The sequence below is a fragment of the Tuber melanosporum genome (genome assembly GCF_000151645.1).
Source record: "Tuber melanosporum whole genome shotgun sequence assembly, scaffold_195, strain Mel28".
Lineage (NCBI taxonomy): Eukaryota > Fungi > Ascomycota > Pezizomycetes > Pezizales > Tuberaceae > Tuber > Tuber melanosporum.
In genome coordinates, this window is record NW_003298858.1 from 1 (window position 1) to 25318 (window position 25318).

At 47.8% G+C, this 25318-nt stretch overlaps 6 protein-coding genes; 4 read left to right on the plus strand and 2 right to left on the minus strand.

Annotated features, from left to right (window-relative positions):
• Nucleotides 1-2432: 2432 nt before the first annotated feature.
• Nucleotides 2433-3697, plus strand: GSTUM_00000469001 (uncharacterized protein). XM_002837587.2 has 6 exons: nt 2433-2578; nt 2647-2672; nt 2759-2847; nt 2926-3055; nt 3108-3380; nt 3439-3697. The coding sequence occupies exons 1-6, from the start codon at nt 2532-2534 to the stop codon at nt 3498-3500; spliced, it is 627 nt and encodes a 208-aa protein (XP_002837633.1). The 5' UTR covers nt 2433-2531; the 3' UTR covers nt 3501-3697.
• A 221-nt stretch (nt 3698-3918) lies between these two features.
• GSTUM_00000470001 (uncharacterized protein) lies at nt 3919-5295 on the minus strand (the record flags this gene model as incomplete). XM_002837588.2 has 1 exon in its annotated part: nt 3919-5295. Exon 1 carries the CDS (start codon nt 5191-5193, stop codon nt 3919-3921), a length of 1275 nt encoding a protein of 424 aa, XP_002837634.1. The 5' UTR covers nt 5194-5295.
• A 227-nt stretch (nt 5296-5522) lies between these two features.
• On the minus strand, nt 5523-7441 carry GSTUM_00000471001 (uncharacterized protein). XM_002837589.2 has 2 exons: nt 7261-7441; nt 5523-7124 (listed from the first exon to the last, which is right to left on the minus strand). Exon 2 carries the CDS (start codon nt 6611-6613, stop codon nt 5804-5806), a length of 810 nt encoding a protein of 269 aa, XP_002837635.1. The 5' UTR covers nt 6614-7124; nt 7261-7441; the 3' UTR covers nt 5523-5803.
• Nucleotides 7442-12431: 4990 nt separating this feature from the next.
• On the plus strand, nt 12432-15793 carry GSTUM_00000472001 (uncharacterized protein). XM_002837590.2 has 6 exons: nt 12432-12621; nt 12700-12798; nt 12906-13454; nt 13527-13638; nt 13734-13780; nt 13945-15793. The coding sequence occupies exons 1-6, from the start codon at nt 12576-12578 to the stop codon at nt 14556-14558; spliced, it is 1467 nt and encodes a 488-aa protein (XP_002837636.1). The 5' UTR covers nt 12432-12575; the 3' UTR covers nt 14559-15793.
• A 963-nt stretch (nt 15794-16756) lies between these two features.
• On the plus strand, nt 16757-20791 carry GSTUM_00000473001 (uncharacterized protein). XM_002837591.2 has 9 exons: nt 16757-16796; nt 16846-16995; nt 17102-17192; nt 17318-17405; nt 17551-17632; nt 17886-18091; nt 18349-18694; nt 18801-18927; nt 18989-20791. The coding sequence occupies exons 2-9, from the start codon at nt 16888-16890 to the stop codon at nt 20575-20577; spliced, it is 2637 nt and encodes an 878-aa protein (XP_002837637.1). The 5' UTR covers nt 16757-16796; nt 16846-16887; the 3' UTR covers nt 20578-20791.
• A 2336-nt stretch (nt 20792-23127) lies between these two features.
• On the plus strand, nt 23128-24455 carry GSTUM_00000474001 (uncharacterized protein; the record flags this gene model as incomplete). XM_002837592.2 has 1 exon in its annotated part: nt 23128-24455. One exon carries the CDS (start codon nt 23128-23130, stop codon nt 23470-23472), a length of 345 nt encoding a protein of 114 aa, XP_002837638.1. The 3' UTR covers nt 23473-24455.
• Between the last annotated feature and the right edge of the window lie 863 nt (nt 24456-25318).

Here is a 25318-nt window from a genome sequence, read left to right on the forward strand (position 1 = left end):
CAGAGGTCCAATCTTCGAGGAGGATTGACCGTCATTTGAATATTATGGCATGCTTATCTTGCTGTTTATCGTCTGGCACTGGGCATGCTGGATGATTTGCACGAAGCGATTACTGGATACCGCGCTGTTGGCTTGAATATGGTCGTTTATTGGGGGGTGATTTTTTTCCGGTGCTCTTATTCCGTAATGAATGGGGGTCTATGCTTGTTCTCTTCATATCCGACTGGACTTTTTCAGTTTAGTGGGATCATGAAATATCATCTCATACCAGAGTAGGAGAAGAAGGGTGAATGTTGGACTTCTAACGCTGAGTGCTAGTTATGTCTTGAGGGTTGGGCCCCTAAGTATATTTGGAGGAGGATCATAAGTTGGAGGAGAGAAAAGACTGCTAACAATGGGAACTGCTACGTTGGGTAAGGGGGTTCATTTCGTGCGCTGTTTGCTAAGGGGACTGGAATTGGGTTTGTGAGGTGGGCGTTGCTCGTAAGAATGCTGTATCGCTCGCTCGTTATTGATGCTAATACCGTATAGTAGGTGACTGTCCCGCCATGCTAGCGCCGAAGTCTTTCTGGGTCGGATCGCGTTGTTTCTGCGCTATTTCACTAGAGTACGGTAGAGAGATCTCACCGCCCAAGAAATTGGTTCTCTTTACCTTCTGCGTTGAAAACTTCTCACAACTCCTCAGTACAAGATAGGTGAAGGCTACCTGATTCTGCTTTTTTCTCTCTTTCTTCTCTCACTTTTTCTCTCTTTGTCTCCGGGCGTGCGCATATACGCTTGTTCGGCCAAACGGCGAGTTCCAGGAGGGGAGGTTGGGGACAAAATGATTGTGAATGAGAGAAATGCAAGAAACATGCCAGAAACGAACAAAAAAAAAAGAGGTCCTTCCATTCTGTTCATACAATTACAGAACCTATTACATCATATCCTAGGTTAATCCATGAGAAATATCCATATACCTGCGCGACTCTTATAGCTTTCGATCCTCCGAGCCGCGAGACATTTGACCTCTATCTTCTTGGGGGGGAAGAATGGGCCTCTAGAACGTGGGTTATATATCTGCGGGCCCATCTTTCGGTAGTTATCGCAAACTCCGATGCCCTTGACACCGGCAACTATGGTAGTGAATACCATAACTGGGTCACTAAGCTTATCCCCATTTATGAGACTTTGGAAAACTTCTGGTACGATACAGTACAGTGAACAGCATGACATACTTGGACTTACCTTCAATGGAGCTTTATAGGATCTACACACCCGCCTAGCACAATGCCTACTGCAGTCTAGGTAGCTCGCCTCCCCCCCACCCCGCATTTTTGGGGAATGAAGAAGCTCCTGTTGAGTGATACTGTACCTTCATGGCTCCAAGTTCACATGAATGGGATTTTAGGCTTGCCCGTGGCAGACCGAGACCACATTTACCAAATTTACGGTGCAGTCTTTACGTGCGCTCGCTCTTATTATGTCGTGAATTCGCCCCTAGTTTAATCCTTTGGCGTCACGAACTATCACTCTTGTTTTGTCCACGGTTCTGGTCGGTGTCACGGGTGGGAAAAAATGGTTGGAGCAAGTTTGGCTGAGTTGCTATGCACAAGCGCCTGCTTATCGCCACCGCATGTATGGAATTTTAATCTTAGTATGATAGCAAGTTTTAACATGCTGGTGCCTTCCGCATATGGAAATCCAGCGTGCTGACAACTTACGACTGGGAGGGGGGGCACATTCCGCTGTTCCACCTGAAGTGCAAGCAAGCCCCACCAGTGAGTTTGGAGGGGTATGATACATGTACGGGATGCATTCCATCTGATATCGTATCACGGGTGGGCACTACCTCGATGAATATGTGTGTGTCACTATCGTCTCTTAAGAATGCCTAAGATATGGAAGAGTTGGGTACTGTACCGGACTCGAGTATTCATTCACTCACACCTGAATCCGGAGCGATTAACTCTCGGAGGGATTTTTATCCGCTGCGACAAATCCCTATACCGGTAATGCTAAAGAATCGGGTCCCTAAGAAATGTCTGGCCCATGGGGCGTTGGGGGCGCACAAGTATGCCCAATCGAGGCCATGTACTTGTACCAGTGCGCTGAGTAGATACTGATAGTGGAGATTTCCTAAGTCGTAAGGGACATCCCGAACATTGGTAGCCTATCAAGGCGGCATAGTCCACCATATAATTTAATGTAACTTCGCACGTAATCTCTAATCCCATCGCACTGTATTAAATTCCCTTTTACGGTGCTCGTTCCGATAGCAACATACCCCGGATTTTCCCTCTCATCGGATACGGTACGGTGCCAATACCGCTAACCTGAGCTAAGTTTAGTGGCTGGTGCATCTGTGGCACGTGGCGGTGCACATACCCAGCAACACCTTTCAACTTCACCTTCTCAACAACCTTCCGAGCTCATTTTCCTTCCCCTTTTCCCAAGCCTCCAACCGACTTTACCTCCCAACATTCCCGTTCTTCAACCTCACCTACACGAAACCGACACCCTGCCCCCTGTCCCACTCCCCCACCTCAGCAATGGCAGCTTCAGCGGGTTCGTATTCGAATCCATTAAAGAAGTTCAAGTAGCTATTCTCCGTCAGCGGTTTCGTTCGCTCTTGCAGTTCGCTAATTTTTGGGTCCTTGCGAATAGGCTGGTTTTCCTAGGAGAACAGAGCGGTAATTTTGCCCCCGCATCACGACAGGAAGGAGGCGAAGAGAGAAGAGGGGAGGGACTAATTTGTTCGTGTGGGGGTGGAATATAGTCGGCAAAACGTCACTGATAACCAGGTTCATGTACGACTCTTTCGATAACATGTACCAGGCCACTATTGGGATCGATTTTCTGTCAAAGGTAACCCCCGGATCCCATATTCGCTACATTCTCTACCGGCCGGTTCATGCGGGTGAACTAACGTGGGCCGTGCACTAGACAATGTACCTTGAAGACCGAACCGTCCGTCTCCAACTCTGGGATACCGCTGGTCAAGAACGCTTCCGTTCTTTGATCCCCTCGTACATCCGTGACTCTAGCGTCGCGGTAGTGGTCTACGATATCACCAGTATTGCCCTCTTCCGATCCTACTTGCTGCTCTTGAGGCTAATACGGGGTAGACCGCACATCCTTCCAAAACACCACCAAATGGGTCGATGATGTTCGTGGCGAACGTGGAAACGACGTAATAATAGTGCTTGTGGGGAACAAGACGGATCTTAACGACAAGCGGCAGGTTACTACCGAAGAGGGCGAGAAAAAAGCCAAGGAATTCAAGGTTATGTTTATCGAGACTAGCGCTAAAGCTGGACATAATGTCAAGACTTTATTCAAGAGGATCGCACAGGCGTTGCCGGGAATGGAGGGAACATTGAATGAGCCTAATTCTGAGAGTATGTTTCTCTATCGTCGGAGTTGGTGAAAGATGAGGACTAATAGATGCGGCTATAGTGATTAATGTTGATATCGACCGGAACGATAGCACGCAAGCGGACGGTTCCTGTTCTTGTTAATTCAAATACCTTATAAACGGTTTTTGGGGGCTTTTCTTCGTTGTAAGATGGGATTACAAAGTAATTTTTGTTTGTCTCTCCTTGGTTAGCTTTATTATTTTAAACTTTCTTCTTCTCACATTGTCAAAAAGACCGTATATCATGGATTTTCACTTGTTCCACTTTGATTGTTACGACAGTCTAAGTGGTACATGAACCTACGGACTTTTCTGGCATGACGATGGTCTATTGACAAACCCCTATGGCTTTTTTGAGGGCAAAAACAGGTGTGATACGAGTGATACCGAGTGAAGCATATTAAGAATAATCCCAAACTCCCAAATAGAAACGACTGCGACGATAGCGGTGCGAGGTGGTGTAACTGTGTGGTAAATATCTAAGTTACCAAGTGTGATGCGACAAAGTCCTGCTCACCACGTCAGCCATTGTTGGCAATTAGAGAATAGAAAGGGGGGGAGAGGGGGCAAACTACCGGATAATCGCTCTGTAACATACTGGTGATATTCTCCACCTCTAAGGCCAAAGCGGCAACGTTCTCATCCCACTTTCTAATCTGCCTGCCGACGACCACGCCGCCAGCCCCGCCACTACCGCCACTCTCGAAGTAGATCAACCCATCAATCTGATCTATCTGGCCATTCATGCGCTTCTGCTCGATCATCCTGGCAGCGTACTCCTCCGCCTTCTCACCAGACAAACCAAGAAGTACGCCAAGCTCCTCCACCCCAATGTTGTTGTAAAGCCTCGAGGCAGCAAGCAAATTATGCTCGATAACAGCCTTGGAAAGTACCGTGGTCCCGTCGCTCTGCAAGGCTTTCTGATGAGGGCGCAGGCGCGCTGCAAACTCCTCCACCTCCTTGGCGGAGAGTAAGCGATCGAGATACATCTTCTCTAGGAGCGCATAGTCACTGTGCAACTGCGGGGCGCGCTCGTCCTTATACAGCGTTGCCAAACTCCTACTACGCAGGGGCCCGGCCGGTGCCAAAATCGCGCAAGTCATGGCAGCGCTCAGGCACTGCAACTTATCCGCCTCCGCGACAAGGTTCGAGAACGAGAGGAAGTGGTACTTGGAGCACGCGTTCAGGAACTGCCGCTTCGCGTCGAGTATGCGAGCCTGACACATGGCAAAGTTCAGATTGAGGCTGGCATCCGTGCTCTTGTGTATGATGAGGGTGGCACGGTTGAGCCAGCTGTCGGCGGATATGCTCTCGTCGTCCTCCAGCAGGTTGCGCATTATCCGGATGTACACTTCCAGTCTGAACTCGTCCGTGATCTGCCGCTGGTGCGGGTTTAGCTGGATGCCCTCAAGCACCCGCGCCGCCTGCGCATTGTCCTCCGAGGCTTCGTGTAGGGTTGCAAGGGCCAGGCGGATTGTGCAGTCTGCTTGCTCAAAGGAGACGATCTTTGGCGAGATCTTGTCCAGCGTGTAGGTGTAGAGGGATTTCTGCAGCTCCGGGGCGAGGGACGGTAGCGTTTGGAGGTATTCGCTTAGCACCGGGCGGCTGGTCACTATGCCTACGTTGTCGCTGAGGATCGTGTCCACGAAGGCTTTTAGGTTGGCTTCCAGGCTGGCTGCTGGGGAGTTTGTGAGGATTGGCTGGAGGAGGGCGATGAAGGAGTGGGATTTGTCGCCCTGTGAGGCCGAAGAGGTTTCGATAGAGGTGAGCTGAGAGAGGACCTCGGGGGATGCCATGATTGTTGGCTGTTCTTTTTTCTTTTCTTTTCTTTTCCTCTCACCCTTCCGGATGGGCTGTGAGTGGGTTTTTGGTGACTGCTCTTGAAAGTTGTGCGGAGTGATAGAGGAGATTGGCTTGAGCCGAGGGAGCTTGGGAGAGCTTGAGGTACGTACCGGGACGGTTGTTGTTGAGAAACTGGGGATGGTGGGGGATGCCGTGGATGGCTTATCTAAGATACTGTACCGCTCCTGGTAGCTCAAGGTGGGGTTCAGATTTATTGTTTGTATTGTTGAGCCTCTTTTTTTTGCGCATTACGTCACTCGAATTTTTATCATAACTCCATCAATCAAGACTCAGTATTCATATTTTCTTAAAAAGCTCATTTGAGGCAACATGTTTTTTTGGGGGGAGAGCTTCATTGCACACCCAGCATACGTCAGATATTTGGAAGGAGATTAAAAAAAGAAAAAAATCAGAGAGCTCCCAACGGGCCCTCTAATGCGAAGAGCCCCTACGCCCAATCAAGACGCCAAAGGAGATCAGGTAGGAGGAAGTAATGGAGATGATGAAAAACAGAATTCTCAAATGAAAAGCAAACAAATGGGCCTCCAATTTCGCAAGTCATGGTCACGGACTTGCAGTACTTTGCCCCCTTCTAAGCTCCGCCTGCAATTCCTCCTCTATGACCTCCTTGACCTTATCCTTTTGACCTTTAACGGCCCAGCAAATGTCCTTGTACATACCGCACTCACGAAAGTCAACTTTCTCGAGCCTTTCAGATTTTTCAACCATGCGTTTGGCAATGTCTCTTGTGACCCAAAGACCTCCCTTGATTTTGAGCCTTTCTAAACACTTCAGGCCCAGAATTGCCTCAACAAGATCAACAGAAGCATGCAAAGGCTTCGTGTCGTCCTCCTTCCACGTAAAGCTCTTCGGCACGTCGGAAACGAACAGGAGCCCAGTGAAGGCCACAGGTTTATAAGTTGAAGTTTTCGTCCAACGCACACTGTAGTCCGGAGCAAGCAGGACGCCGGACAGGTTCAGCTCGCGGAGGTAGGGGCAAGCTCTAAGGATGTGAATGATTCCGCCAACAGGAACATCTCTAGAGGTAGAATACTTTTTTAGGAGGGGCGAGGGGAGTGGGTGAGTGCTAGTTTTCAGTGTAGGCAGCTTTCTTCTAACCCGACCGGATTTCCTCCTGTCTTGAGGGTCGTCCCGGTGGATTGTGTAGAGCTGGGAGGAGCGAAATTTCCATTCCCTCCATCCCGCCAATGGGAGGTCTGGGTCTACACAGGACCCCAGGTTCGATAGATCCAATTTGCGCACCATCTTGGCCAAGAACCTATTCCGCGAGACCACAGAAACAAATTGGGCCAAGCGATATGTGGAAGCAAAGGACGGGGAGGCATATAATGTGTGCGCCACTTCATCGAACATACGTCTGGAAACCTTAGCGAGCGCAAGAAGAGTGCCCTGGTCTAGATGCTGGAACACCTCGTCCAAGATCTCCGAGGGCAGGGTGGAAAGCTTGGGGTGCTCATAGTAGTACTTGCGCTTTCTGGAAAGGATACTACTCGCGGTGCTACGTATCGATGAGGACGAAGAGGAAAGGCTGTGAGGGCGGGCTGGTTTTTTCGACGTGCGCTTTACAGGCTTCGACGCCAGATACGGCGTTATCAAAGAGGAAATAGCCCTGTGAGTATACTGCGGGGCGGTAGATCCGGCCGGCCCCTGCGGGACGGGGGAAGGGGCATCACTGATGGGGGAATTTGGCTGGTGTTTCTTCACGGGACGGCTAGCCTCGGCGGAGAGGGATCTTGGGTCCGTGTAAAGATAAATTGAACGAGTGTAGTGTTGAGAAGACGGAGACTGAAAATAGGAGGAACATGAGAATTGAAGATTGTTGGATCGCCGAGATAGAGTGAGGGGGTCATCTGTTCTTCGAGCCCTTGAGCGAAACCTGATGTCAGCTCACATGAAATATCATCCAGGCGCCGAACCAGCATTTCATGAGGGAGGAAGAAAAAAGAAAAAAGGAGCGCAGAAGAAGCACAGAATATGGACCCGCGCAGGGAGTAACGAACATCCTGACCCACACCACAACAACGACAACACCTCTAATCAGTCCAATAGGATAGCTGCCGGTAGTGGATAATGGTTGTCGACCTCTGTGGCGAAAGAATAGGGGGAGGATGGGGAGCTGGTGGGAAGATCAAGAGCTCGGGGTGGTGGGGTAATTCGAGATGAATTGTTTATAATATTATCAGGAAACCAAGATGATGACGCAAGACCAGACAGTGAAGGATCCTTTTGACTGAGAAGGGAGAGTGGGCTAAGTTTGGGAACCCCTACGAGTACAATACGTGGTTCGCCGGTTAGAGTAAAATAGGCACTCCCCGACTTTATCCCAACGGTTATTCTATTGAGCGATAATTTCGCCGCTCTGTGCTACCATAAAATATTGGTATCATAACTTAGGGGTTTTTGAAGTTAAAAGGGTTATTTCCCGGCGACAAGTAAATACCGGGGGTCACATTTGGTTACTTTACTATGATAATATGTTGGCTAATAGCAGCACCCATGTACTACACGGTATGATATGGTATGATAATATTATAGTACAAGCATAGTCAGGCAAAGCGATAGTAAGTTCACAGCTTTTATGTGTGCCAAGTTTGTGTGAGATGTCAAAGTACTATAAACTAAAGACGGTGTCCGTTTTTACACCTCTATTAACCTTGAAAAACCACTTGGGGGGTCATTAAAGACCGGGAGCTGGCGAGACCCATGTCTTGGTGGTAGGGTCCAAAATCGTACACAAACCGGAGGTCTTTAGGTGACAACAGCAATTGGGAGTGGTACAATATCCCAATTATATCCCAAGAGCGGAGCGAAAATAACGAATTGAAGGCATAAATTGGAATTGGTGATATCACAATTTTTATGTGAGCCCATCTAGATAAGGGAGGGACCCTCCTAAACCCTTCGATTCCCACTCTCTCAATTGAGAGTAACTTCAAAACTACTGGTCTGGGATTTTAACTGCTTTAATATTATGGTATGATATATGTTTATAGACCAACAACATGATCGTCTGATCAAATAATACCTACGACGTCACCCACTAGTTTTCCATTGAGTACTGTACAGTACTGTACCTTACCCTTGGCGCGTCTTCAACTACTTGAACATTTTGCTAACCCACCGGTGCGAAGAATAAGCAGCAGCAGCCCAGGAATTTCTAATGCCATGACAGACCCTCCTCAAAGAATTGTTGGCAAGGGCAGAGTCTCGATTTATCGTTGAACTTTCATACTGAAACCTATCTTTTGTGCTGAAACTGTGTACGGTCCAGGAAGAGGTAAGGGGCTACCTATCGCACCCCCCCGTTGTAAAATGTTATGGTCGTACCACCTAAGTTTTTCATTGGCACTTGTACTTGTAATTCAGGGATGGGATAGTATGATATACCGGTAACTGCGCTGAAGGTCACCCCCGTTGTTGTGCCGTGTGGATGGAGAGCTGGGGGGTTCCAAGCCATGTGCGGGAGCAACATTCACCCCACACTGTGAAAATAGATCATTTTGGGCCGAATTCGGTATCATACACTAGAAGAGTTCGGCTACCGGTAGTATTATATCACAATATCATACCAGTGACCAGACTAAACATTATTAGCCTTGAGGTTGGCGCATGATTGGAGTGTTGGGTCGATTAGTCACGGTGCCAATGATTGCGTATCGGGCTTCTGCTTCGAGTGAGACACCAAAGCTTCTCTGCACGAACCACAGGCGTCCACTAATTTGGCTGTCTCTCACAAGTAACAGATACTAGCATAGGCCCCTTCGAGGCTTCAAGGGAGCTGGAAACGATTTACTCCTTTTCTAGATGGTTAGAGATTTTTAGTCCAATAACACCCAGCCCCCCCCCCTGGCAATGTGCAGGTCTAGTAGGTAGCCTTCTTTTGTATTTTTGACTAAGCCAAAGATATCTGTTAATTCTGTTTTTCCTTCATTCCTCCCTTCCACGCCGCCCGGCTTGATATGATAGGAATATCATACCTTGTTGTCAGGCGTAGGGGTTAGGGTAGAAGGAAGAGGGTATCATAATCTGATCGGATTGGTCGCCAGATACCCACCCCACACTTCTTGCCAATGTCAAGTAGTACGATACAATACAGTGCACAATTAGAAAGATAGAAGATAGATAGATAGATGGTAAGATACCCTATCTATCGTACCTTCCAGGAAGGGTTAAGTTGGGTGAGATCTCCACAGGCGTCTTTCGCGCAGTCAGACCCAACATGACGTTTTAAGTTTTCTACTCAGAGAACATGGTATTCTATTCCCATGATGAGAGAGGAGTCTGTTGTGATAATAATATCATAGTATCATAATCAGGAAAGATCATAACCCGTAACAAGGTCAGAGGGGTTAACATCCTTAGCCCTGCAGGGTTCAGGTTAGCAGAACTAAAATTCGAGAATACCATGCTTCTTCAAACATACTATGCGAATGAGGGTTTGTGACTTGAGAGGTTCCCCTTTCCATCTCTCAACCATTCTATTGGCAGGGAAAGCCCTAACTCCACGCCTGGAATGATTTCAAGCAATAAATTGCCCCCTACCCTTTCCTGTGTTCTCCGGGTTCCTCTTATCTGTTCTATCTCTTCTCTCATCGATACTTTCCTTTGGTCCGCTATACTGCCACAACTAGCACCGCATTCGTTACCACTCCTCAAGACTCAGTTTCAATCCTCCATTAACCTCACCTACGTTAAACCTATATTCTCAGAGTATGGAGCAATCTTCTACTCCCCGGGATCTCCTGTCCCCCCATGGCAGCCCAGGCCATTTATCTCAATTACCCTCCCATATGAAGTCCACGAAGAGAAAATGGGAAGACGATGACCTCCAATACGAGTCTGACCCCTCTGAACTCAAGTTCTCTAGAAATGCAAGCAACAGCAAACTGTCTCCTGCCTGGCTAGTCAAGCTCCCGCCATATTTGACTAACCATTGGAAAGAGCTGTTGGATGTTGATGACAACGAAGAGATCGTGCTCGGCACTATCAAGGTCAAGGTTCCAAAAGCTCCTGATGATGTAAGTTGACTGCCCCACCAAATTCAACTATGTCAACAAAAATGGATCCCTGACATGAGGGGTGCCATCAGAAGCAGGAAATAAGGCTTAGATTGAATCCTAGCCATAAACCTAGTCAAAATATACCGCAGGATTACAATTTGGAATCGCGCGGAAAATCTCACAATATGTATTGCTGGGCAGAGGAGGAGAAGGATGTCCCAAAGAAACAAACCGGACCTTCTATCCCAATAGCTTTCATCAAGGGGTACAGTAAAGGGCGTCGTGGTTCTGAGAGCGCCCGTGAGTCAAAGGAAGCTACCTTCCGACGTCCTGCCAAAGGTAATAGTAAACATTTATCTGATGACTGGCCTTATTTACTAATAGCCTCTCCAACAGCGAACAAAACTTCTTTGGTCGCCAAATTCCAGGATGAACTTCTAGTCACCCCCATCCGGGCAGAGGGCGCCCCGACCCTTTATGCCCGTCCTCAAGCCATCAAAAAGGAGCCAGAATATATGACACCAGTAAATGTGCAGATGAACCTTCTCAGACCGGGTACCGTTGGGGACTTTCCGAACCGAAAGGAGAAGGAACTATCGTTTACTGCTGCTGCTCCCGCATGTTTACCCACTCCACTTACCTATCTCCGTCTAACAAAGTACAGAAACCCACTCTCGGCCGAGACCCTAAAGATAAGGCGTATCGCATGAACAAGGACGTCCTAATCTCTAGCCTCTACGAGCTCTTCGAAGCGAAGGAGCACTGGTACTCGAAGGAGTTTCGTGAGGAGCTCTTCCAACCTGAGGCTTACCTAAGGCAGGTTCTGAGAGAAATTGCTATCTACAATCAGAACGGGCCCATGGCCGGAACCTGGGAGTTGAATCCTAATTCCAAGGAAGCTCTAAAGTGGATGAAAGCACAAAAAAAATGAGAATTGGAGAACGTGATTTTATCGTATTTTCTTGTCTTATAGTTGCTGTCAGGGCGATTCGTAGTTTCGATATATCAAACCAAAATGCAACCCTGCCTCGGATGAGGAAATTTAATAGCGGGTGGCCTATTCATTGGTGATCTTTGCGCCCTTAATAATAATTTAGGTCTTCTGCTAGTGAGAGATACCAAACGCCTGTAGATGTTCCGATAGAGATATGTGCTAGGCCGCTAGAATTATCGCTCAGGGATACCAAGAGAGTGCTGAGAACTCATTTTTTAATGGAGGCAAAAAAAAGGAGAAGATACATAGCACCCCAACAGCAGCGACTACAGGTATTGCAACGTCCCAGCACATTCATACTACATCCAGGTACTCGCACAGTACTTGCCATAGCGGACCAGTGAAAATAGCACAATTTGAGTTTACGATCACACTAAAGTGAATGCAGAGAGCTGGATGCCCCCCTTCTTCAAAACTCTTGCCGCTTGAAACCATCTCCACATTCCGCAGCACAGCATAGTTAACACTTGGCCCGCGGAGAACCATCTAGAGCGCCCATAGCACCCATGGCTACCAAAAAAGGAGCACTTGACACCCCTATAACCCCTTTAACATTCGCTTCTAAAACAGGGTAGCTACTCGAAAACCGGGTTGTTGTGGTATTTGATATATCATGAGTACTAGTACACCTCATGGAGGTCGAAACGGGAACATGAGCCTTCATATTACGCGGGGTGTGTATATGTTTATTTGGCCAAGGCAGTAAGGAGTTTTTGTAGGATTGTCAAACACCAAGCTAAATGCCTGGATCTACCCGGCTCTTTTCTAGGTCGGAGAAGGTACCATACTAGTTAGGATGCCAGCCGCAAGATACCTGCCGTTATCAGATACGTTTCGGAGGCATCCAGGTTGGGAGGACTACTAGTACAGTAGAGTAGTGATGTTTTTTAATGTGTGACCCTCGCCTTTCTACGAGTACTATGAGTCTTTATGATGTTTTATCATAGTATGACATGATACCAATTTTCCCCTTCCGATAGATTTAGCGGTATCATAAAATTATATTTTCACCTTCACAAGAGAGGTGGCAATATCATAATCCATGACTCGAAATTCTGAGGGCCTTGCCCCCATCACATGACTGCAAGTGCCAAGAGATGCCAGGACCAGATCGCCCATCGGCGTGGATACAAAACGCCAACCAACCCACTTCTTCCCTGTCAACCCGTCATCCTCAGATCACCCTTTTCCTTCCTTCACCTCCACTTCTTCTCCTTATCGTCCCTTCCTTTCATCTCTTCGCCCACTCTGCTTATTTTCCACAACAAAAAGCTTGCGCTACGCCGACTACTCTATACGCCAATTTTTTCTCACCGCTCTCATGTCTGACAATCAGGCGCTCCTCTTAAAGATCAGCGAAGTCGCTGGTCAGTGCCCACTACCCCGATCCGCCTCGCTTGGCCTCTTTGTCGATTGGGAAATGTACTGACGAGCTGAACAATCAGGCAAGATAAATCGACACAAGAACCAGACGGAACAGCTTTCTGCTCCCGCCTATGGGGGATCGCATTTCCCGCAACGAGCATCCCCATATCCTACTAACCGTATGCGACCGTTTTATTATTATCACTCCATAGTTGCCGAATCTTCCACATTCTTTGATGGAGGCTTAATCAACACTAATAGTTCCGTATGCTAACGAACCAGTTAGAATCCTCAAGAGGAAGAGGAGGATGGATTCCTCCACATCACTACCAACATTACCACCACCCTAGGGGAGTTGCCGCCCGCAGGGCAAGAGGTCGGGCTTCTTGGCCCGGCCCCCCTGTCACTCATCATCATAAGACTTTGGTGATCAATAACAATAAAGCCCCTGATGGGAGTGCTGTTACTCCAACTACAAATACGTTTGCTTCAACTTCCCATGTAGAGAATATGTCTTCCAACCCACCAGGACAAGTTTTACCACAGGGCAATGACAGTACAACACAATCTTCAGAAGGGTGGGTGGCAAAGCGTGATAGACATATGCAGTTGATCAACACTGCGGTCTATGACCAGCACGCCCAGGCCAGAGCTAGAGATCTTGAGAAGACCCGCCAGACCCAATTAATGAGGAAAGAGGAAAGAGAAAAGCAAAAGCTCAGGGGTTACTTGGATAGGTCCCGCGATACTGCCTCACAGGTTCCGTTTGACGTCCTCGTACAGGGTGAACGGTACAAAGTCGCCGCTGGCGGTAGCAAACTTATCAAGATTTCTGGTGAGGAGCAAAATAAACTGGGCTTGGATCGGGAACAAGGAGTATGTTTAACAGGTTCGATGTTGCAAACAGATGGTCCACAAAATGCAAAATCTACCCCCAAGAAAGCGGTTGTTGGTGGTGTTAATTTTGTGCGAAGCAAGAACGGAAATCTTTGGCGCGTTGGACTAGTAAAAGCATCACAGTGAGTATCGAGCTCTGGCCCTATTTTCTTGCTAACGTTATCATCCGTGTGGCTGACAGGGGGCGCTTCCCCATCATCTCCGACAGCGAGTTCAGCAAACCACGCCATATCAAGAAGCCCTGCAAATACTATTCAAATACTGGTAGCGACCAATTCCCTCCAATCGATTTCATTCTTGCTCTTGTAGTGGACCGCATTGATATGCAGAGCTCAAGCCGCTTCTCTCCTCCTGCCCTACAATTCTTTTTTTATTGGATAAAGTTGAAGATGTTATACTAACGAAACACTCCCAATTACTTACCATAGGTAAATGTAAGAACGGGATGTCATGCCTCTACACTCATGATCCCAACAAGGTCGCCATATGCCCTCGATTTATCCAAGCCAATTCATGCCCCGAGGGGGATTCCTGCGACCTGTCTCACACACCCAGCCCACATTGTATGCCTTCATGCGTCCACTTTCTCCGTGGCAATTGTTCCAACGATAAGTGCCCTTTTACGCACGTCAAGGTTAACCCAGCTGCTCCCATCTGCCGTCCCTTCGCTACATTGGGGTACTGCGACAAGGGTGCAGAGTGTACAGAACGACACGTACGCGAGTGCCCTGACTTTGATGAGAAGGGGGTATGCACGGATAAGACTTGTAAGCTGCAGCATGTTGAGAGGGCTGGACGAAGGCGAGTGGCAGCAGCTCAAGCGGCCGCAGCAGCCGCAAAAGCCCAAGGATCCGGTAACGACTACAACATGGACTCTGATAGTGACATTAGCAGTGGAGATGACGGAGAGGCAATCGACAGTGACGACGTCGACTCGGATACACTCAGTGAATATGATTACATCCGTAGGGACAATCAAGACTCTGAAGACATTGGCGAGATTACGATGCAAGAGGATTTCATCCATCTCCCAAGGAGTTAAGAAAAACATACAGTTCTGTTATAATACAGCCTATAGAGGGCTTTACTAACTTTGCAGACTTCCACCGTATCGCGCATTATCCGATTCCTACACCCCCGCCTAAGGTTACTTTCTCATGCTCTTTTTTTTCTCTCCTCTCTTGCTTTTATTCGCTTGCTTTCATGCCACAAGTCATCGTTGATTCCCCTCTTGTTTTTTTTTTGCTTTATTGTACAGCATCTTTGTCTCATGGGTCCTCCATTTTGTTTTTGTTTGGATGATACATCCAATACCACGTTTGGTGTACTAGTGGGAGGTTGCTGTGATTTGATTCTGTTTTCGCTCCACTCTTTGCGAGCGACTCATCCTCCTTTCTTTTCACTTTCCACCTGCCGTACTGATCGATGTATTCCACGCCCACATTATGTTTTTGTTTCCGCCCCTCGCCCTATACCCAGCTCTCGGATCAGCTTCCTATGTCTCTCTTTTTTTTTTTTTAGCATCACCATCATCATCATCATTACACAATTACACAGCATAACGGTGCGGTTCGAAGGTCCTTGACCGAGCAAGCCATCCTCCGAGGCTGCATCACTCATTCATACACCAGAAGCGAGAGAGGAGATGGTACAAAAGGACACAGGTCATGCTTTGTTTTTTTTTTGTTTTTTTTCACTTTCTCTTAGCTTTCTTACTCTTTTGTCCACTAGTATCTCTCACCTTTGCCTCTCACCTTCGCTTCTCTGCCTACCCTTCGCTTCCCACATTCTCTGATTCGCATGTCATGGCGGGGCGGGGTCAGCGGGGTATCTGTTGGTTGTTGGCGCATCGACCGATGAGAGCAAGCGACACGTGTGTCGACGAACGACAACGATGGATACCTTGTGGGTAGCACAAAGCCATTCATTCACCTCTACTACTACCTACCTACACCTTACCCGTTTTTAGTCTGTCCTCGGTCGGCTTCTCTCACTCACAGCACTTAGCACAAACAGAAAAAATAGGAGCGGAATACGAAGGGGGCTCTCAGGGGAAGGAAGAAAGAGGTGGGAAGAGGGGAGAGGGGCGGGTGGAAAAACGTTCACATTAATGGTGTTTTTTTTTTTTGGGGGGGGGGCGTTCACTGTAAGTCTACGGACAAAACGGAGATGGAGTTGGGTTGCGATTCAAAAAAAAAAAAAAAAAATTAAAGGTTAAAAAAAAAGTTAAAAGGGGGATATGATAGTTACGATAGGATAGGGAATAAACAGAAACTTGTATCATTTACAATACAACAGGTCTAGAAGTAAATGGCATTCCTCGTTGTAAATACTCTATTTGGTGATTTCAAAATTGCTATGATACAAGTACAGTACAGGTATCTCTTTTTGAAGGATCAGTAGTTTCGCCTTCACCGCCCAACAAAATCATACAGAAGCAGCAATAGAAAGCTAAGTTAACTTGTGAGCTATGATACCTTACCGACAAAAAATACGGTAGCCGACAGCAACAGGTTTCACCAGAAACACTGCACTATATCTCCTTCCCGACATCCCGAGTCCACAAGATGGGCTCATGTCATGACATAGTGTGAGTCCGTTTTCTGTTTACTGTACTTGTGTACGAGTACTCGTACATACCGGTATGATTACAGCAGCGTTCCAGCCCGCATGAATTGGCCCAACCTCAGCTATGATACTTACCACACCACCCATCCATCCCATCCATCGCAGCTTGTACCACGATGAACAACTGTACACGTACAAATCAAACCAAACATCCCGCCACCACCACCACCACCACTGCCCAAAGCGCGAGGGGAAGAAAATAATATTGTACTGCAATGAATTCTTTAAAAAATCCTGAAACACACCTCCTTAAGTGACCCCTCTCATCGTACCTTACTTCACTTTTGTTTGAAGTTTTTCCTTTTGCTTGCTGTGGGGCAGCCCCAAACCCCAAAAGGTTCCCAGTTAGCACACATTGCCCCCTCCCCCCCCCCGGCACCCGAGTCAACCGAAGGAACACCCGACCGGGGGATTACGATTGAAAGATATTGTGAGTAAACAGATAGGCCCCCTTCTTCGTTCCCGCAAGAGCCTCAATCGCGCACAAACCACATGACGTCTACCATTGCCTGAGTAAAGCTTTCTTTTCCTCTACCCGGATCTTCGTTTTTTTCTTTTTTTCTTTTTTCTCTCTCTTTTCCTACGAACTTCGTCATCACCTCCCACTTTTCCCCACGAATTCTCCAATTAACTACTACGAGTACTTGTACCGGTACGCCCACATCGTTCCCAAAGCTCCCTCCCGCATCTAAACAGAGCAGACATTAGGATAACATAATCATCTCAATCCGATTCAATCCTAAATGTACCGCGACCTCCGACTCCGACTATTCCCAAATCATCCGAACGCGCTGTCCTGGTCGAGGGACGGGCAATTATGTGTTATTGCTTCGGAGACTGCACAGATTCTCGTGAGTGCCTGTACACAACTTCTTCCTCCCCCTTCCATTCCTTCTCTGCCCCTCCCCGACCGGGGGAAGCAGGTGGAGAGCAAACAGCAGCTAATGATTCTATCAGGTTCCCAACAACCTAAAACCCCACCACGCCTCCCTCCGCACGCACCTCCTGCACAGCATACAAACCCTGCCCGAAATAGCCCCTGCAGACGGTGAGTTTCAGGTTTGTTTGAGGTTTTATCTTTATTTTATTTTATCTTTTCTCATTTTTTCACCCTTGTTTTAAAAAAGGTGGGGTAATGATTGGTTGATGCGGCTTGCTTGGGAATGCAAGTAGCGGAGGTGTATTCTATTGGTGATGAGCAGGGTCCGGGATATGCGAGGGCTGCGGCGTGGAGTCCTTTGGGGGTATCGGAGTTTAGGAGGTATGTGTAGTTTTTCTTTTCTCTCTCTCTTTCTCTCTCTCTCTCTCTCTCTCTCTCTCTCTCTCTCTGCTTAGCTCGCATACGCCTGGGGTTTGTTCGGAGAATTTCTTTATTGGCCAATATTGATCAAGTGAGAGAAAAAAAGGTGTATTTTGGGTATCCTCACGACAAATCATCAGGTCAAGGTTTTTGTCCCTGGGTGGGACCCTTGGAGTGATTGGACGATTGTGAGTGTGATCTTTTATTTTTATTTTTTTGCATATCGGTTTTTGTGGTTTTGGTTGGGAGGGAGCGAGAAAAGTGATAGACACACTCAGAGAAAAAAAAGAAAAAAAAACTTACAGCTGCGAGTTGCCCGATGCAGGGGGTTGTGGTCCATGTTCGAGAAGATGGTTATGTGAGGGTCTGGTCGGATAGGTTGAATTACTGAATTTAGACTGACTAACTACAATCGTGAATGACCGAAAAAATGATATGCAGCGTCACGATCTTACAAAGTACCTGATCGAGTACTCGGGCTGGGACAATGATGAGCTCAACGAGGAGGAGGAGGACGAAACCGTAGTGCGTATGCGGGTCCGTACGAGATCTTTTTCTTGGTCCTCTGCAGCTACTTTTCCCGCCAGTCGACGGGCGGAATCACTGCTCGCGGTGGCAAATGATAATCTACAGATTGTGCTTTTCAGGTCTGTTTAAATTTCCCCTGCATGTTTTTTATTTATTTTATTTTCGCCTTCGGCATGCCGAAAGGCTAAGTCCAAAAGCTTTTTTTTTTTTTCCCTCTTTTACACTTTCATCCCCCTGCGAGAAAAAAATGAGTTCTACCGTGCCCTTGAGGCACGGTTCGCCGTGTGTTGTGTGGTGTACCTTTTGGGGGGATTTTTTTTTCTTCTGTTCCTCCTGTCCCCGGCTCCTTTTCTTTTCTGAACGATGTGACACGCAGGATCACGCACGACCATTGTTCGATCGTAGAGTTTTTCAAGGGCATTGATTTAGAGATCGTGAGAAAAGTTGGGTTAAGAGAGACGTGGGTGAGTTGCCTTGCATGGAGTCCATGGAAACGGGTCCGAGGTGGCGACGAAGGAGACAATCACAAAAGCAAAGCCTTCCTGGCCTACGGATTTCGCGGAAAGGTGTACATTTGCCCGATCACCGTGTCCCTCGAGTCGGGAGATTACTCACACTCTCCCGGGAATCATAATCTGTCGGCTGTGGCTGGAAATAGACTTGTTGTTGGGAACTCGATATCTGACGTTCATCTGGTTTCTGCCATAACTTGGGCTGAAGAGGTGAGATATTTTGCCCTACACACACACCACACCACGACCACTCCCATACACACATGCGCCTGCACACAGTCGTGAGTTCATTCGTTGACCCGGAATGACAATGTAGGAGATCAGTGGGTGCCTTATTCTGGCCTATGTTATTCCACGCAGCGTAAAGATTGTCGCTATCAGCAGCGATGGGAGGGTCAGGTCCACCAGGGAGTTTGTGAATGGCTTTGTGGATCATATTGCCGGTACGTAATATCCCGTATAATGACAATGTGTAAAGATATACTCGCTCTAAGAGGTTACTAGGGTTTTGTTTCACTCCCTCAACAAGTCCCTCGCGGGTCATGCTCCACCTTGCCAGTTCCAATGGAAGGACGCAAATCATCGACTACACGAGCGAAAAGTCAACCTCTCGCATCACGGAAGGCGCCGGCGACGAACAAGATGTGCCGATGCGTGACGCCCCGCCGGGAAGTAAGGAAGAAGAGGAGGAGCTCCGCGCTATTGCTTCCCGTTGGACGAACGTACTGGAGGAGAGGAAGCAAGACTACATGGCTGAGCATGATCTATCCACTTGCACTTCCAGAGTGTATGGCATCGCGGCAAGCCCCATGGGTGGGATTATCGCTGTGGCTTGCAGCTTCCATCCGAATGACAGTCTGCAGTATATCACGGCATCTAAGGAGATGACCAAGATAGTCTTCGGCACACACCCCGGGTGGGAGGGCGCCTGGCAGAGGAGAGGCCTTCTGGCTGAGCCCCCTTCAGACGAGCCGCAGGTGCCCACCCCCGTAGAGATCTCGAGTGAAGCATTTCTCTTCGAAATCGAGTGCTTTGGGGGTAGAAGCGCAGGTATTGCGGACAGGATCCGAAAGTCATTGGATAAAGTACACTTCCAAGATGGTAATGGCTGGGACCTAAAGAGCATATCGATAGACGGTGCTGGGGTCGATGCTTCCTTGGCTTCCAATCTTTTGGCTAAACGAGAGCTAAACGCGCTCCGGTACAAATGCTGCCTGCAAACATTATCAGACCCCGCCAATCCTCGCTTATCTCTCCTTATCAACACCCCTCCAAGAGAATATCCAGAAATAATCGCTCATATCATCTGCAACATTCTATCCGTTCCCCGAAATAGCGCGACCGAAAAGTCCAACCTGAGCATCAGAATAATATACTCTCTCGCATGTATCGGAATTCTAGGACTGTACAATTTCCGCCAAATAGTAGAGCTCGCACAAAAATCATTCCTCTGGCTATCGACAAAAGTCAAAGTGGACGTGCGCACAGAACTGGAAATTTCGGAACGTAGAATATCAGATCTGGACGTTATGGAGCGCGGAGAGGACGATGGCTCGGGCCTGCAGGAGATCCGCGATAGGGATAAAGGCTTCGCGAGTAGGCTGGAGAAGTGTGCCCTGTGCGACCAGGGGATGACATGGTCCGATCTTAGAGTGGCCGAGTGCTCACTTGGACACAGAGTTTCTAGATGCACACTTACCTTTCTGCCAATGAAGGACTATAAACTCACCAAAGAGTGCATGGTCTGCAAGCGGACGGTTCTATCAGAAGCAGTTCTTGTCCAGGAGATGGAAAATAATGGTGCGCATAAGAATAACGGCGGTGACGGCGGCGGCAGCAGCGGACTGGGAGATGAGGGGGAGATGGGTGATGGCGGTGATAATACTATGTGCACGAGTAGAGCGGGGCCGGTTTCCGATTCCTCTTCTTATCCTTCTCGTCGCAGAGGTGCTGCTGCTGCTCCTTCTTCTTCTCAAGGAGGGGTATTAGAGGATGAAGGAGGGGAGAGCACATTGGCCGCGAGCATTCTGACTGGTTTAGATGTCTGCGTACATTGCGGAGGGAGGTATTGGGCGAAAAGCGAAAAAGGGTAGTTTAACTCTTTTTCCTTTCTTTCTTTTTCCTCTCTCCTTGGGTCGTGTGTGTGTCTTTTTATGATGAGGGAAATTTTTAATTATATATACCTTTTTTTTTTCTTCTTTAACCGTACTTACTATCATAGTGCTCTTCACTTTGGGGGGGGGATATCAATAGTCTACCATGACGCCCTTGCTTGGGCGTTTGAACCAGGGACTTTTTTTGTCGAAATGTTCATTCCGTGTTTTGAAATTTGAAATTATCGCTCCCGCCTCGGCCCTATGGAGAAAAATACTGGCACGGTACCGGTAGGATATCGTAAGAAAAAGAGAAGCACGAGCCCGCCCCCCCTTCTATCCCCGCCCGCTTCTGGGGAAATGGTGGGGGAATGACCGTTTTATCCACATTCAACGAAAAAAGGCATGCCACCAACGGAACGGGTATGTCTTGACATATTATGCTATAAGATTTTGGGGGGAAACGGTAGATATGCCATACCACCGGTAAACAAATGGTATCTTGAGCAGGAGGAAAGAAGGAAAAAAAAAAAAACTATGAACTTGGGGAGGGGGGGGGTTGCGATAAATCTAATGATCGACAGCGCGGCATCGACCTTGGGGGGGGTGAGCGGGGTGTTTCGGGAGTTTTTTTTTTTCAACAACCCATCGCTTTTCCCCCACCCATCACCGCCATCATCTATCGTATCTGCTCGCAGCGTACATACAGTACGGTAAGTTACCGAAATAATAAATCAAAAAATCGTGAGGGGAAGGAGGAAAAAAAAAATTAAAAAAATTGTTAGTTATAAAAATGGTATTGTTTTATGAAAATACAAGAAAGAGAGAAGAAGGAGAAAAAAATCCAAAAAATCCAAAGCTCAGTAAAGCCCAGCTAGATATGCATACAAGTAATATTTATTATACAAGCGGCGAAGTTACATGGTACATACACCTCCCACGCGAAACGGCAATGACATTAACTCCATTCACACATTACCCGTAACAAGCCCAAGCGAACGCAAGTACCGGTACTGTACGAGTGCCGTACATAACCAGGCATTTATCTATTTATCTATCTATCTACCTTATTTTCGCGAGGGAAATTGAGTTTGGAGCGCACCCGGGTGTACTGTACGTATCATAACAGTATAGTAGAATAAGTAAGCGGTATCGTATCGGTAGTAAGTCTACGGTAGGGCATTTAAACTTATCTTTGTGCGAAGGAATCCGAACCGGGTATAGTAGCACAAATCTCGGGACGGACGGAAGGACGGACGGATGTGATTGTGTTCGCACAACCACCGTAAACTTACCCCAGTTTTCTGGTTATATTTGTATCATACCCATAACTATGCTGGATTTATTTACGAAAGATTGAGGGTTAAATATGGTACCGTACCATATATAAGCGGACGGTAGTTGGACGAGCGTACCGTAAGATAATAATAATAATAATATTATTATTATTATTATTATAATTATGGTACCGGTAAGCTGATAAGTTTACCCCCTGCAATCATGGTTTATCTATATCTACGAGTATCATACTGTACGGTATTTTCCTCCCCCCCCCCGTCGTCATCCTCCGGGGAATGGGAAGGGCTCCTTAGGTTTTTGATTACTGTATGGGATGGGTAAAAACAGTTTACATATGGGGGGGATTTAATTTTGTGAGAAAGTTTGGAATCAGACTCGTGCTCTCTCTTCTTCTTCTTCTCAGCTTGGTAGCGTGGTTCTTGTTGTTCTTTTCTTTTTTTCTCTTCCCTCATTATGATAAGGGCACAATGGGATTTGTGATGTGTTGATATGATACGGTGCCGCGAATTTGTGATGATGTTATTACTCGTGTTATTAAGTTATTATAATTTGTGGTCGCATGGTGCGGAGAAGTGAAAGAAGTTTTTTAAGTTATCGGTACGGTGCTGTACCGTACTCCCGAGTAGGTATGTACGAGTACGTCAATTATTATTTTTTCTTTTTTCTTTTTTCTTTTCTCCTTCTCTCGTGCGTTTTCACGATGCTTGGTTCACCGCGAGTTGAAAAAAGGAATTACGCTTCCTGTTAATGCTCGAGTATAATAGGGTAGGATATCGGTAAGTGGATGTGGGCGATGGGTACTTTGTATCTCGATGTGGTATAGTACTCGTTATCGTACCATAACCGTAAAAGTTGTGGCGGAGTGGGGGGGGATGAGATTCGGGGAGGTTACCTGTTCTGACTAACCCCCCTCCGAGTGCTCCCACTCTCGATTGTTGTTGACTTTCTCTGAATCGTCCATAGTTTGCAAGTACGGTGATACCAGTACTCGAGTACAGTACCTGTATCGGTACCGGCACTCAGACACGATTGCAGATGCTTCACTTGCACAGTTCGAGTAGCTACCAGAGCTGCAACAATTACATCATGTTTCACCTGTACCCCGTTTCGAAAAGCACCATCGGTATGGACGCTATGACCCTCCTGCCTCCTCTCCCTTCCCTCTCACGGCTACGGGTAGCAACCGAAATCAGCACAGTCCGGCATTGTGTCGGTATCGTCAGCAACCTTCCGTTCCTCCTACTTCAAGGTATGAAGGGGAAGGGGAAAGGAAAAAAAAAAAAAGTGTGTGTGTATGTGTGTGCTGCTGGGAGGAGAAAGCGTTACCCGACAACATGGTGGCAGGGCACGGGGGCCCCTCCCTTCAACCACCACGCGCTTCGTCATGTCGGTCACCGGGTTCGGCATCTGTACAGTACTGTAGCTCCTGGTACGGTAGCCTCTTGCTTCCTCCTATCACTGCTGTGTTGTATAGTATCACGCCTGCGGTGTTTTTCATCCCTGGTCATTTTCCCTTCCATTCATTCCTTCCCCCTCTTGCCCCCAGTTGCCCACCGAAAGTTAGGTAGGCAGCCAGCCAGCCAGGTAGCCAAGTGATAGGTGGGTCACGACGACCTGCGCATTTCGGTACGTTACGGTTAGTAGAAAAAAGTTTTCCCTCTTCTCTCTCTCCCCTTCCCAATCACCATCGAGGGAACTCCAACCCGATGCGGAGCATGGATTGTAAACTAGGATGTGCTAGGAGGCGGGCGTGGGGCACTGATGGATTAAGAGCTGTGCCCGAACCAATCGCTTGGAGCCCTGGTTTGTGGGATTCTTTCTTTCCTTTTTTGAGTCTCGCTGCTTTTCCTCCCCCCATCACACTACCAAAAGGGTACGGTACCATTACTCGAGTACCGTACTAGTTTTTGCCTGTGCGCCTGCCTTCTTGCTTGCTTGCTTAGGCGGACGGCCTGGCGTTTTTTGCTCTTGGTTGGTTTGGCTCGGTCCGGAGGGGGAGGAAGCGGTGGCAATGGAATGGGAACGGGAATGGGAATGGGAGTTGCGTGGTAGCCATTTTGTTTTTTCTTTCCTTCCTTCGGGGAGTGGAGTGGGAAACGCCTGCGGTGGGAAAAGTTAGGAGGAAGGAAGGCGGGGTTAGAGAAAGCTTACAGGCTACAGTACCGGTACGGTACTCTGGTACAGCCCATGCAGGCGGGAAGGCCGTTTGGAGAAGTTCGAACCTGCTATTTCATTGGGGGCTTGGTCAACTTACGGCACTCACCTCCAAAAAGTGTACGAGTACCGGCATCATGCTGCGCTCTACGAGGACTGACTGGTTACGGTAGCGTATACCAGCGGGGTTAAGCTGCTCTGCGGTAACCTGGTGCTAAGATGATAACCCTTCCTTCTTGATCTGCATTGAAGCAAATTCCTTTTTAGGTCCTGTGGGCCTTCTACTTCTGGTCATTTTCCTTTTTGCGATGAGGGAGGCTTTCCCTCGCTTCGCCTCTTGGTGTACTTTCCTTTTCTTTCCCCCCACCCCCCTCTTGCCCTTTTCGGACTTTTCCCTTGCTTGTGGGCTGCCTAAGACATGTCCGTCTTCCATACGGAAGAGACGACGACGACGACGACGAAGGTGATGGTTTCAACGAACCAGCGAACGAACTATGAGGAGAGGAGAGGAGGACAAGGTAAGAAAGAAAGAAAGAAAGCTTTCTCCGCTGACAGGTCTTGTCCAGTCCTTCCCCCCCCATGTCCCGTCCGTTATTCCCCGCAAGAAGGCGAAAATACGACGATGGTAGGGTACGAAGCGTTTGCCATCCAGCCCTGTGCTTGGTTTGGTATCTTGTCGTTGGTCGAGAGGTGAAGGGATTGGATTGCATTGATAGGGTGAAAAAAGATACCTTTCCCTTCCCTCCCTCGAAATCGTCCATCCAGATCGATGATAGGAGAATAGGTTGGTGTTTTATCTTTTTTTACCTAGCTCCCTTCGCGATCTGCTCACGCGCGCGTGGATCGCGTTTTCGCTTATTGGGTACAAGTTACGTCGTTAGTAACCTCCCCGTGCTAGAGTACCGGTACCGGCAGGATAGGCAAAATATGACCTTTTTACGTTTTTCCTTTTTTCCCTTCGGGCAAAACATCTTCTCTCACATCTCGTCCAACAGATGGTTGCTCCACTACCGTACTTTCCACTTTGGGTACCCCCGAAACCTCTCCCTCATTCGTTTCTTGCCCGTTTTTAAAAACTCAACTACCCGCCCCGCCGCTTTTCTTCCTTTATCATGTATACCTCCGCCCAATAACAATGTCCTTCTAGTCGCTACGGTTAATGTAACTGCCCATGTTTGACATTGTTTTTGTTTGTTTGTGGGGGGGGGGGGGTCGAGCAGGATGGAACGAGTGAGAGTTGGGTGAAGAGAGGGCCCAGAACTTTTGTAACCTCTGGTACCGGTACCAC

Bases quoted from the DNA above. Each gene is read 5' to 3' on its own strand.
- GSTUM_00000469001 (XM_002837587.2), top strand. From the start codon at position 2,532: ATGGCAGCTTCAGCGGGTTCGTATTCGAATCCATTAAAGAAGTTCAA. The intron at 2,673-2,758 runs GTAATTTTGCCC...GGTGGAATATAG, and splicing joins TTTCCTAGGAGAACAGAGCG to TCGGCAAAACGTCACTGATA. The intron at 2,848-2,925 runs GTAACCCCCGGA...GCCGTGCACTAG, and splicing joins GGATCGATTTTCTGTCAAAG to ACAATGTACCTTGAAGACCG.
- GSTUM_00000471001 (XM_002837589.2), bottom strand. From the start codon at position 6,613: ATGTTCGATGAAGTGGCGCACACATTATATGCCTCCCCGTCCTTTGCT.
- GSTUM_00000472001 (XM_002837590.2), top strand. From the start codon at position 12,576: ATGTCTGACAATCAGGCGCTCCTCTTAAAGATCAGCGAAGTCGCTG. The intron at 13,455-13,526 runs GTGAGGAGCAAA...TGTTGCAAACAG, and splicing joins CAAACTTATCAAGATTTCTG to ATGGTCCACAAAATGCAAAA. The intron at 13,781-13,944 runs GTAGCGACCAAT...TACTTACCATAG, and splicing joins CAAATACTATTCAAATACTG to GTAAATGTAAGAACGGGATG.
- GSTUM_00000473001 (XM_002837591.2), top strand. From the start codon at position 16,888: ATGTACCGCGACCTCCGACTCCGACTATTCCCAAATCATCCGAACGCG. The intron at 17,193-17,317 runs GTGAGTTTCAGG...GAATGCAAGTAG, and splicing joins CGAAATAGCCCCTGCAGACG to CGGAGGTGTATTCTATTGGT. The intron at 17,633-17,885 runs GTGAGTGTGATC...AATGATATGCAG, and splicing joins CTTGGAGTGATTGGACGATT to CGTCACGATCTTACAAAGTA.